At 42.9% G+C, this 13626-nt stretch overlaps 1 protein-coding gene across 1 annotated transcript in view; it reads right to left on the bottom strand.

Moving 5' to 3' along the window:
* LOC139651988 (calmodulin-binding transcription activator 1-like) overlaps positions 1-13626 on the bottom strand; it is a 49074-nt gene that overhangs the window by 31604 nt on the left and 3844 nt on the right. Inside the window, exon 3 of the mRNA XM_071528901.1 lies at positions 10661-10764. Within this exon, the coding sequence (XP_071385002.1) occupies positions 10661-10764 (104 nt within the window). The remainder of the gene's footprint in view (positions 1-10660; positions 10765-13626) is intronic.

The raw sequence follows: 13626 nt of genomic DNA, 5'->3' as shown, positions 1-13626 counted from the left end.
GCAGGCGGAGTTAAAACAATCATAAGCAAAAGTAAACATTAAAGGTTATCAGCTCTGCTGCAGTGACTGGCTTCCACTGTAGTTTGATTTGTCTCTGCCTAGGATCAAGCCCTGGGCTGTTGACCTGAATACACTGTTACTCTGGGCCCTGCACTCACTCTTTCAGGGTATTGCAAAGTGTAACATATGCATACTTTTCACATATTTTAATAAAGGAGTTCCAAATATATTGCCAAGTCTGATGATTGCCAGCCTGTGGTTCAAATCAAAGAAAGAATGAGAAATTCACTGCCTCTTTGAAAATAAAACTTTTAAAAAGCTGAACAAAATGATAGGTTTTGTACATGGCCAGCTGCCAAGGATGAATGACGACTAAAGAAGAAAGATGTGGAATGTAATTTAACCCCTTCCCTACAGACTTCATTCTTACATCTGCGGCTACAGTAGATTAAAATGATGCTATTTTCTGCTATAGCTAAATACATTATTTTCAAAAACCCAGCAAGGTTTTACTCATTTTCTTGTTGCCTTTAACGGAGTCATAACCACAAATCAGGAGTCAGCAGAATTTGGACAGTGTTTGGAACTTCTTTATTGCATCTTGTGGTAAAAGGTATGGATTTGTTTCATTTTGAATTCCGCTTCACGTGGACTGTACCAATCTACATTGAAATTTCTCCTTTACTTTCTTGGGCTGATACCTCTGCATGAAGGACAGTCATACAGCCTGTATACTCATACATAGCTAACAGACCATGTGTTTGAAGCAGGAGACAATATGTAAGTGATATATCTGACAAATATATGCCATTCTCAGATTACGAGTGCATGGTCTAATGTATCAATAATTCCAAAGGGATTTGTTTGACTATGCATACAACGGTGATGCATTAGGTGCAAGGTGGAGCCCAGTGCCATCGCTCTAGTTTCAAGCGTAATGGTTCTTATACTAGTGGTTTCTAAAGCATATGAACAGTCTGAAAGATTTTCTATAATGTATATGTATAAGAATAAATAACAGAAGGAAGCAAGAAACATCATCAACTAACTTAACTTAACTGTAGATGTTACACTCAACATAATAACTGTCATGGATCCTGTCTTTCTAGTTCAACATGCAATAACACCTGACACTAGACATAGCCCACGATCTCACTGGGAAAATGATGTTGCTGTTGTGTATTGGACAATGAAATGATTTGCTAGCTGGCTAGCTGTGTTAACAAACATGCTGTCAGACCATAATATATACTGATCGCCAACAGGCAACATTAGTGACAATAAGGCTTAACATTAGGTTGCTGGCTAATAGCTGTTTTGGGACTAGGAAATCTCCCTGTTGCCAAGTGTTTTCTATTTATTGGAGTGATTGGAGTGATCTAACATTTCCACTGCATAATAATACAATGTTGACTATGGACAGAGTGATTGTGTTCCAAGTATTAGTTAGAGAGGTATTACCAAGGAAACAGAGAATTGACTGTCCAACACCCAAAGGCACGAGTGAACACCTTATTTTCTATCTGTCAAGTGGCCAAACAATTAAATGTACACACTGTAAGTACAGGGTGTAACTGTACCAGTATCAGTAGTATTCCTTATGTAGTTGGCTCCTTAGAGTAGAAGATGATGGATGATATATTATAGCTGAGCTGGTCTTAGACTAATGACATAGCTGCATTACAATACACAACTTAGCACAGGGCTAATATTGTATATGCAGAGACAGAACACACACACACACACACACACACACACAAATGCCACCTTGTTTAATCCCCCAGGAATCAGTGAAATTTGATTACCGTGACTTTTACAAACACACTCCATATGAGAGTAGACATTCCATACATCAGCAAGAGGGTGGAGGGAGAGGGAGAGAGAGGAGGGGAGCGACAGGGAGACAGAGAAATATGTGAAGCAAGATAGAATTGCAGTTTGATATGAAAGCAGTGGACACATACTGTGGACTCCTGAGTGGAATTGTGCGGATATGAGTACAGCACACACACGCAAATACACACACACACACACACACACACACACACACACACTGAATCTCACCAAATCTAAGAATGTGTCTGTTATCGTAAACGTGGGAAAATTGTAAATGTATAACATTTACTGTAAATGTGTGATGAATGTGTACATTTACCAACTCCATGGTGAATGTACACATTTGGGGGTAAATGTGCACATTTATTAGGATGCATAGGTGTATGTGCCTCTTTGCTTTTGCTAGGCAGAGATACGATATAGATGTCTTGATGCAGGCTATTTAACATAGATGCAGTTTTGCCAAGAAATTGATGCCTGCTTGATTTTGTGTTTTAGTCCAAGAATGGATGCACTATAGCTTACACATCTCATTTCCATCCATGTGTAAAAAGAAGTGGGCGCCTGCCTCTCAATCAATTTCTTTAAATGTGATTTTAAAGAATCTTGGACTAATTAAATCATAGTTTTTTGTTGGATCTAATATTTAATAAATATAAAATCAATTCTGCTTCATCTACAGTAAGGATTCTATGATGATATGCCAGCAAGACACAATACCAACTGCAGCTACTTTTAGTCTGGAAAATCAAGTTTAGATAGATTTCTTCAGCTCAATTCAAGTCACACTGTTAATGCTAACACTGTTAATGAGCAGACTGCAATCAAGACAAGAAATGTCAATATTAAGAATATTAAGAAAAAACATCAGGGCATAGGTTAACAAACAAATTAGAAACATTTTAAACCTCATCTTGTAAATTGAAGGGCCTAAGAAAGCAAAACGATAGTTTGGTTTGGTCTGCTCTCTTTCACTCCATAGTACTCCAAGTACTTTTCTCTCAATTGGCATCCATGTAAGCACTGATGGCAATGAGCAGATTTCTGGGGAAATAATAATAATGAAAAAATAATCAATAATACGTTTCACCTATTCAGAAAATATATGGTAATTTATCCATTTGATTCAGTCACTTAAAAAAGTATTCATTGCTTCTTAGCTATGTCTTGCATTTTTCCCCAAATCCATTTAGATCTAGAAACCTGAGACAGAGCTGAACAATGTACTCCGATGGGAATGCGCTCAACCTTTGAGAGTTAAGTTTTACTGGTTTCCAGATATTTACCTGAATTTACCTGATGTACAACAACATGACGAACGTAAATACTGATGCCCAGGTCGCGTTGCAGTCGCTTCCTTGTCCATGTTACTTTTGACTTTACATGTAAAGTGCCATTTCATTTTAAGTTCTGCCCGCACCGACTACATAAACGTACAAATTGAATCAGCTGTAACATTCGCACCTGTTAACATTTTCTCTCTCCCAACATCAGCTGAGTGCTTGCCGGAGAAACTGCTGCACACATACACAAATCACTGAATGACAAGACCAATCAGAAAGAAAATGCTCCAATGACATCAACACCTGCCTCCTCAATACCGACACTATCGCTGTGGGCAACAGGGAAGAAAGTCCCCAGACTCTCTGGGTCAAAGAGTAAAGAGTCTGGTTAGGAAATGCGTAGACAGATGCAAATTATAATCAAAGGCCTAATGCTAACGGAAACACAGTGTTGATTGAAATCTGCCTTTTCAATATTGACAATGCCACAAAGAGTTAAAATAATAAATAAATATAAAAATAAAATAATCAAGAGCAGTTCCAACAACAAATTCCTCATTCCACTGTAATACAGCAAAGTGTATTCGTGCTTTAATTTCCTAAACATCTTTCTTCTCCAAGATCTGCTCATCACTGCCCTTAGATGCTGTATCAATAAACATTGTCATAAATAATCAGTGTATGCCAATGTTTCATCAGAACCTGTGACCATCCAGGCTAATTTCAGTTTTAATGTCTGCAAAATAAATTTCTAGGTTTAGTAATGCATTAACCTGGCAACACACACGCCTTAGTGATGGAGAAGTGTGAAGAAGTAGGGCTTCAATCCAGACCCATAAATGGCCCATCACACCCCTCCCTGATTGGCATGCCACTTAAAAATTCACACACACACACACACACACACACACATACGCACACGCACACGCACACGCACACACACACACACACACACACACACACACACACACACAGACTCACACATTTGAATGCTTTATTTGTATCCACTGAATTAAATTCTAATTTACACATGATCCAGATATCACAGAGGTTCTACATGGTTTAGGGACATTTCAGGACACAAGAAGTATCGTCTCCTCCGCACAGCCTGGCTTCTTATTACAGCAGACACTGCTGGTCGTTTGGTTCTTTTGTGGATAGGCTTGCAATCTGTGAGACTCTAACAGAAAGTTAAAACACACACACACACGCATGCACACACCAATGAACACGCTCACACACACATACTCACACTCACGCATTCCCACTGTTTAATATATTTCTGTGTCTCCGGTTAACAATATTTTGTGTCAAATTATAGTGGGCAAGATAAATAGTGGGTCTGTGCGACGTGGAGGAAATAGAACAGGAAGAGAATGTGGGGCTTCCAGTTGGGGAGGAGGAGGAGGACAGTGGAGAGGAGAGGAGGAGAGGAGGAGAGGAGGAGAGGAGGAGAGGAGGAGAGGAGGAGAGGACAAGAGGAGAGGAAAGCAGAGGAGAGGAGAGGAGGAGAGGAGAGGAGTAGAGGAGAGGAGAGGAGAGGACAAGAGGAGAGGAGAGCAGAGGAGAGGAGAGGAGAGCAGAGGAGAGAGGACAGGAGGAGAGGAGAGGAAAGGGGAGGAGATGAGGGGAGAGGGGAGGAGAGGAGAGGAGAGGAGGGGAGGGGAGGGGAGAGGAGAGGAGAGGAGAAGAGAGGAGAGGAGAGGAGAGGAGAGGAGAGGAGAGGAGAGGAGAGGAGAGGAGAGTAAAACCTGGTTAATCCCGTTCCCTTGTGAATTGGGGGGGTTCCTACTAGTGAAATGTCTGCATGACTGAAACCCAATGAAATACTGATCCAAACAATTTTTCGAAACTTTGAAGCATCCACACACATTTCCAATTCACCATGTGCAATCTCATTTGCAAATGAAAAGCGTGTTGGATAATTACATGTATCGCCAAGGAAATTACATTCATGAATAGGGTGAATAGAGTAGAGTTTTGCATTGCGACATATTTGGCTCATTTTGCCAGTTTGGTCAGCAGGACAGTATGGATGTGTGTCTGAAGTTCCAGCGGAAATGGAAGTCCAAACAGACACAAAATGACGTTGGGTGTTAATTGGGCTATGCTTGGCTCAGAGAGAGATGGAGAGATAGACACAGAAGGAGAAGGGAGAGAGAGAGAGGGGGAAAGAGAGAGAGAGCCTGGAGGACTAATTAGTGATTATAACTTGGCGCTCTCCAAACATAAAATATTTCTCAACCCAAAAGACAGAGGAATGATTAAAAATAAAAGAATAGGAATCAAACATAGGGAGCTGCGAAACTCCCCTCTGGTAGTGTGTGTGTGTGTGTGTGTGTATACATGTGTGCATGCATGTGTGTATGTGTGTGTGTGTGTGTGTGTGTGTGTGTGTGTATGTGTGTGTATGCGTGTGTGTGTTGGCTTCTTTGCCCCCTCATTAAACCATGCTTTACTCTGGTAAACGGCAACGGTACGGAGCTCAATGTCAACTGGAGAGGTTACAGCCATAGGCAGGCTCTGGGACACACACACACACACGCACACACGCAAACACACACACACATACACACACACACACAAATAGTCTCTCACAAAACACATTATCTAACAACTGCATGCACCCACAGAGCGACACACCCATTTCATTTTTGAAAATGAAACTTTCTGTAAGTTTCCAAAGGCGCGTTACTTTTGTCTTTGTTCTGACACAGCCGACAAAATGGAGAGTGTCAGCATCTCCCAGCCCTGTGCCACTGTGAGCTGGACATTAGCAATTCACACATCAAAGTCATAAATCAAGGGCACCCTTCACCACAGTATAAATGGAACATAGAGGCCTGGAACTGGCTGTCTGCTAACTGTATCGCTCTGGGTTTCCATAATGGAGCACTCCGCTCTTTTCTTCTAGGATTTTTTCCTACAGTCTGGTCACTGACATTTAGCATCATCCCTCTCTGTGGCCATGCAAATTCCAGACGTTTCCCCTGCCTTATGTCTTACCTATGGGGAAAATAGGTAGATATATCTGCTCAAATGTAGCAATACATATGCATATTTGATTCAGTATATCTATTTAGAAGCTGAGGATGGCACCTGGACACACGGCACGCACACGCACACACACACACACACACACACACACACACACACACACACACACACACAGAACTGAGTTAATCAGCTAAGTCAATTAGAGTTAAAACTGTCCCCCACAGCAAGTGCTTGTTTGGTCGAGAAACTGGAGCACACATACAAACCTGACACACCAGGGCGCGCGCATGTGTATGTGAGTGTGTTTCTGACACCTGCACCTGAGATTTAGAGCTTTACGAAAGTGTTTTTTTATGCCATCCATGTTTGACATTCCAGGCAGACGTACTGAGTACGTCACATCTCTCTCATCACCTTCAATGCACAATCATGAAGTGCCTTTGTGTCACATATGGAAGATCGATCATAGGCATTAGTATGGACATGCTAACACACACACAGACACACACCCTCCTAATCCGTTACCATGGAAACACCTCCCCTCGACACACACACACACACACACACACACACACACTCAAGGGAGGCAGATGGGGCAGTGGCCTAAAATGTACATCCTTTTTGATGTGCTGCTCATTCAAGCAATCATGTTAATATCATGCAGCGGCACAACTAGATATGAGCGTGTGCGAACTGTCAAGCAGACGGCTGCCTGCACACTATAGCGCTATCACTCTATCACACTATGGCTGCAACAGAGTTCTGCAATACAACACCACATGTTTCATATCATATCATTGCAAATCATAGATACCAAAATCACGTCTGAACCTCACACTTGCACTGTGCCTGTTCGGCTGAGCGACATGTGGCGCAGACTCGCATGCAGAAGCGTAGTGGAGCAGAAGGCTGTCTTCTGTGTGATGTATTGAAGTCTGTACCAAGCCGTTTGACAGTTGCATCATTTGAAACATGGTGGGGGGCTGTTCTAAAGTCCCCCACTGCAAGAAGCCTTTAAACTGCGCATTAGATTGTGCAAAGAAGTGCGCATTCACATGGCGTGTGCATGCACGTTTCATAATTTGAATTTAAGGTTCGGCTGGGAATTTCAATACTCAGCTCAGTCTGGTTTCTGAAACTATGAGTCAGGAAGTCAAGGGTCCCCACATGACAAGAGTAATAATATCTTTTCATGAGCTTGGGTCCCAGGACAAGAGGCTAAACTTCTCTTTTTCTACAGATGAAAAGTTTGAGAGCCCCCGCATTTTTGCTTAACCACAACAATAACCCATTCCCGATGGGTTTGGATAAAACAGGTTCTAGCATCAGTCTGTCCACCTGAGTGTGGTTTGTTATCTAAAAGTAGTCTATAGCCTATTACTATGGACAGATACACATACACCCCCAATCTATTATTGAACAAAAGGCTCACACCTCCGCTCAGCCCTTCAGGGAGGAATCCATCCCTCCATCCCAGAATAATTTCACACATCAGTGGATACACAACAGAGAGAGAGAGGGGGAGAGAGAGAGAGATAGAGAGGGAGGGAAGGAAAGGAAGAGAGGAAAGGACAGAGAGAAGGAGGAGTGGACGGGGTGAAAATGCATGGGGTCACAGTTCAGTGCTCGTGGGAGGCCAAGGTGTCGGGGGGGAACCATGCGTGACAAAACAGAGATCAGAGGATCATATGCAACCACGCACACGTGCGGGAAAACAAACGCACACACACACACATACACACACACACACACACACACACCGGCACACACACCAGCACACACAACAAAAGGGTGAGAATAAGGACATATCAGATGAAGACTTGGAAGGATTAAGACTGACTTAATCACAGCCATCCTTATCCAAACACAGAACAGTAATCTCACTATCTCTCACACTCTCTCTTTTCTCTCTCTCTCTCTCTCTCTCTCTCTCACACACACACACACACACACACAGACTCACACACACAGCAAAACACAACTGCTAAACACAGACATACATTAACAGCACGCAGAAACCCAAAACCCAAACACTGAGGATGAGGAAACTCAAAACCGATTCTTTAGTTCCACATGCAGAAGTGTATGGCTTTCTACATCTCTGTAATACACAAACACAAACATACACACACGCACACAAGTGTGCGTACACTCCCAGTAATCACTGGGCGTTTCCAACACAGGGTTTTGTCGATAAGTCATCATCACACTTTATGAACAACATTTAGACCAGAACAGTTTTGTAATTTAAAACACACACATACACACACACACACACACACACACACACACACACACACACATAGAGAGAGGATGTGACTGAATAAATAGATATGTGACCTTCGCATTTGACAGCTGACTTGCCTTTTTTCAAACTCTCTTTTTAATCTTATTCTCACATTTTGCAATCTGATTAGTCTGGAAATACAATGTATAACATTGTATTAAACTACAATCTATATTGCACAAATAAACCCTACATGTGTATAAAATTCAATGACCTGTGATGATTTCAGTTTTCAATATGCTGCTGATGAAAACTACTATACTTCTTTGCAGTGTCTGCAATACAGACTGATAAAAATCGACAAACACCGAAAAATCGATTTTTCTGTTGCTGCAGCTTCAAAATAATCGACTGCAATAATCTGGAGTTGTGCGCATCGCTAACAGAAACACACACACACACACACACACACACACACACACACATAAATACATACATGCACAAGCTCAGACACACAAGTGAGCGTACACACTGCTCCTCCTCTGAAAGCAGCAAGCAAGAGGAGCAGCAGACACAATGGAGTGTTTAAGTATGCAGGAAACTTTATGCCTGGGTGGAAGAGGAGCTTTGAAGGAATCCGCTCAGGGACACCCAACCTCCCCCTGAACTGAGCCTGCACCTCCTCATCAGAGAGAGAGAGCCATGGAGAGAGAGACCGAGACAGGGGGGGGAATAAAGGAAAATGAAAGATAAAGATAGAGAGGAGTAGATGGTGAGTTGGAAGGGAGACTGAGGGAGAGAGAGAAAGAGAGAGGGGGCAGAGACAAAGTGCTCCGGTGTAGTCCCTGTGCCTTCAACGCAAAGTCCCTAACCAACAGTGATCACGTTGTTCTGAACCTCCCCCCCCACACACACACACACATACACACACTGCCTATTCATGTGAGCACACTGTTCAGTAGGCGCCGTGCTTAACTCCCAGTATGACCTTCATTGAGATGGATTGCATGAAAAATGTAATGACTTTCCTGAGAGAAAAACCACAGGCCAAATCAGCTTTGCATTGCATAATAATGCTGGACTTGGTAATCAATAACACAAACACACAAACACACATCCATAATGGAGTGCACAGCCTGCACATAGAGAAAATGTCTCAGCAGAGGCCAACCACATCACAACGGATGGAGCTAACCACCAGTGGAGAGCTGTGCGTTGCATAAACAAGGAGCTATTGACGACAAATGTCTGCGTCCATTTTCACCCATCAAACACTTCCCTAAGCTAACAGCTTTAGCCTGGAACAATGTCCAACTCTGAAAAGCTTTTCACACCCAACGTATTTAGCTCAGGGTTATCTTTGGCCTTGAGTTAAGAGTTGTCCCAGGGCTAATTTGGCCCCATTCTGCACTGCATCAGTTAGCTGGTGGCAAAATTCAAGATACAGTATCTATTGTTAACCCTGCAAATATGAGGTTAACGTTGGCCCAGAGCAGGGCGAAGTTTGTCTTCTATTAATGGGAGTTAGCCATGTGTTTGAGTGAAACCTTTGTCAGCCGAGGGTGACTAAAAGTTCTATAATGCAGTTAACCCTGGGTGAAGTGCAGTGAGAAAAGCCCCCGAGTTGCTATAACTCATAACTTGTTTTTATGATCTAATCCTTTGAGTGCATGGTCACTGCTTTTGTTGTTTCTGCCTCACTGACATCTTTCCATTTTTTTTCACAATGGACAGAATTATTGGATTTATTTTTGAGGACAACATTACGCACGGGAACTGGAGCATCATTTTCACACAAAACACAGGGGCTGAAAAAAAAGCAACTTTGAGCAGAAATGTGCCACACTTTTAATGGGCTTGCTATGGTTGCATAGCAACTATGTGAGCTTCAGATAGCAGTCTTTATCTTACTGACCGTAGGTTTTTTTGCACCAAGTAACACCCAGCGGTGAAAACATTTAATCTGTACTTCCATTCCTTGTTTCTCAGCCTCTCTCTCCTAGTTTTATACCCAAGAGCCCCTAAATCCAAGTCTTTAACCCAGAGTTGTTTGGATTACGAAGCCAAGCAGGGAGCAAAATGGAAGAAGTGGAATGTACAGTCAGTAGTAGAAGGATTTGGGCTGTGAGCTTAAGCTGTTTTTTCTTTGCTATAGTGTCATCGTTTTAAAGACCCATAATAAAATTCTGTCATTGTGTTTGTTTACCTCCTGTTCATCTCTCGATGTGACATTAGCTACAGATGAGTCACCAGAAAACAACACCGAGTTCAGCTCACTGTCACCAATATTCCCCTCTTGAGCGTATCTCATTCTCACCTCGTTGGTGTTCCAGCGATGGCGCTCCTTGGGCAGAGAGGAACATTTGGGTAGACACTCCAGCAGCTTCTTAGGAAGGTAAATCTTCAACTGGCCGGGCTCATCTGGAGAGGAGCAGGAGAGAAGATAAAGGTGGATAAATGAGGGATAAGGAGGAGTAGGAGAGAAACAAGAATACCAAAAAGCACCATCTCTGGGAATTGTAAAAACAAAAATAGTAATAAACTTTAATTATATAGCAATTTTCAAAGATTTGATGCAGATTTAAAGGGCCAGGAGACAACTGAATTTGTAGAGAGGTATGTTCAGGCCTATTAACAAGGACCTTCGTTTTCTCTGAATTTAGTTGAAAGAAATTTTTGGCCCTTCCAGTCCTTGATATAAGCTAGAGAGCTGTGTAATACCACCAACTTATTGGGATTTTTCTGGTTTAACAGAAAGATACAGTTGAGAATTTCTGGCATAGCAGTGAAAAGAGATGTTATGCCGACAAAGAATAAGACCAAGTGTATTATATAAATAGTATCAGCCCAAGAATTGAGCTTTGGGGCACATCACACCTAATCAATGAAGCAGAAGAAAGAAAGCAGATTATAGTCCTATGACGTTTGATATTTCCCCTTTATCAGTGAGGAAGAGAACTGTAAGGTTAAAGCCAATCTGCAAACATGCCAGAGTGTGTCTATGTACCTGTGTGTGTGTGTGTGCGTGCCTGTGTTTGTGAGTGTGTGCCCAACGGGTGTGCTGCTCAGAAGTGAAAGAGAGAGAGCACTCAAAGGTTATTGATAAGCATTTGAGTAGAGGGCGTCCACTCATGACTCCCCTGGGAAGATAGGAATTATACTGTACCTGAGGGCAGACGACAGAGAGAGAGAGAGATAGAGAGAGAGCAGGAGGGAGAGCGGGGGGGGTCAGAGAGAGGGAGACAATGACACAGAGAGAGACAGGAAAAGAGAAAATTAGACAGAGGGAGAGAAAGAAGATTTTGAAAGTGAGAGATCACAAGGACGAGGGATGGAGCGAGGTAACACAAAGAGACATGAAGATAGAAAAGTGTTATAGCGGTGCAAGAGTGTATGTATGGGTGTATGGGTGTATGCGTGTGCACGCGCGTGTGAGCATGTAGGTGTGTGAGAGAGTGTGTGTGTGTGTCAGTAAAAAGTGTGTTCAGGCACGTATGCTCCCCCCTAATCAATTATGCATTTATTAATAGAAGGCCTGAGAAGACAGAATTTCAAACAGCTGAACGGTGCAGCAGCTTAGTTAAACAGCTGAATGGTGCAGCTTAGTTAAAGCCTAATTTCTTTTTTAGCAGCACTCCAGCCTCTCTGCTATGAATGCCAATCAGTGTTTAAACCCCACCCCTCCTGGCTATAACCCCCCTCCCCTCCCCCCGCTGTTCTGAAGGATTCTCATCAGAGCCTTGCCTTTGAAATGTACCAGAACCACCACATCAAACAAGCCCGTCGCGCACACACAGGCACATACACAAACACCCGCGTGCACACACACACACACATGCACTCATACCGCACATATGCACACAGGCACACACACACACACAGTGGCGATCAAAGAGCACACATCACAGTATTTGTCCCGCCGTGGCATTTTTACCAGTGACCTTGGTACTGGAATCCTTCTAAAAGCACACCTTGGTAATATTCCATCATCTTAGCCTATCTTACTCTCCTCCATTGCCCCGCTGACAAGGGACAAGGAGTGGGAGACCAACTTTATTGAATGTTGATGAGCTTTTACACCCCAAGGAGTTGTATGTTAACGTATTTCCAACACTGCTGAACCAGAAAATGCATCCTTATTACAAAAAAACAAAATCACCCCGGGTACTGTCGCAGTCATCTTTTCCATCTGTCCCAAATGACTCTCAATGGAGTTGTACAGCGATGTGACATCACAGGTTAGGGGGTGGGGCAAAACAAATGCAGGAAAATGAACCGTCCCCGGACACAGGAAAACACATCTAAATATGGAAATTCCGTGTTATTCCCGTTTATATTAGTATTTGAAATTTTCAATTTCTCCACTTGTATTGCTCCATGTGAGTCCATCAGCAGTCAGCCAGCAATATTGGCTGTCTCAGGCTTATGCAGGGACATCACTCACTCACTTGCTTTCATTTTGAAAACGTAGTCTAGTCAAGATAGTCCAAAAGAGTGGTAGAGAAAAAAGCCTGAATGCTAATGTGGAATTGATGGCTCATGAAGTCATATGGAGGTTTGCATGCTAAAAAGCAAAAATGTTCGACCAAAGTGAAACATAGCTTTGAGTAGCCTATCAAATGCCACAATTTAGTCTGGAATCACACAGAAGAGCGACCTCCAACTGATGAATATTTTACCTCATAAAACTGTCATCTCCATATTTAACACAGAAACAAGCCAATGCCCTTGTGAGATGGCTGTCAGTTAATTATAAAACTCTCCTCAGTAAAGAGCGAGAAAAACGCTCCAAATGCAACTCTTAACTCTCCCCCTACTGATATTAGGAGGCGTCAGGGGAAATTTTCACATTTTCCCCCTTTTCGGGATGAAATTAATGTGACAGAAAGAAAGGCTCATTGCACAGCAACTAGATAGAGGGATGGAAGGGAGGGAGGGAGGGAGGGAGGGAAGAAGGGAGGGAGGGAGGGCAGAAGGGAGAGCCAGGGCAGAGAGTGGGAGAGGGAGAAGAAAGGGGGCGCATAGTATGGGATGAGAGAGAAGCAGAAAGAGGGAGGGAGAGACTAGAGAGAGAGCAGGGGGCGGAGGGGGGAAGGGATAGAGAGATGGGTGTGCATGCTAATTTTATCATTCTGCTGATAAACTTTTCCTCCAGTAATCCTCCAGCTGGGACGTGAGAACAGATAGGAGACAGGGATAGGCTCTGGAAGTCTCAGCCCATTTTAAACAGCCATCCCATACACCATTCTATCATACTCCTCTATTCTATTCTGTTCTGTTACG

The sequence above is a fragment of the Centroberyx affinis genome, unplaced genomic scaffold, assembly GCF_046629955.1.
Source record: "Centroberyx affinis isolate AG114_WGS23_722 - 3 ecotype Tasmania unplaced genomic scaffold, CSIRO-AGI_Caff_v1 ptg001738l_1, whole genome shotgun sequence".
Taxonomy (NCBI): Eukaryota; Metazoa; Chordata; class Actinopteri; order Beryciformes; family Berycidae; genus Centroberyx; species Centroberyx affinis.
This window is presented reverse-complemented; position numbering and strand designations above follow the sequence as displayed.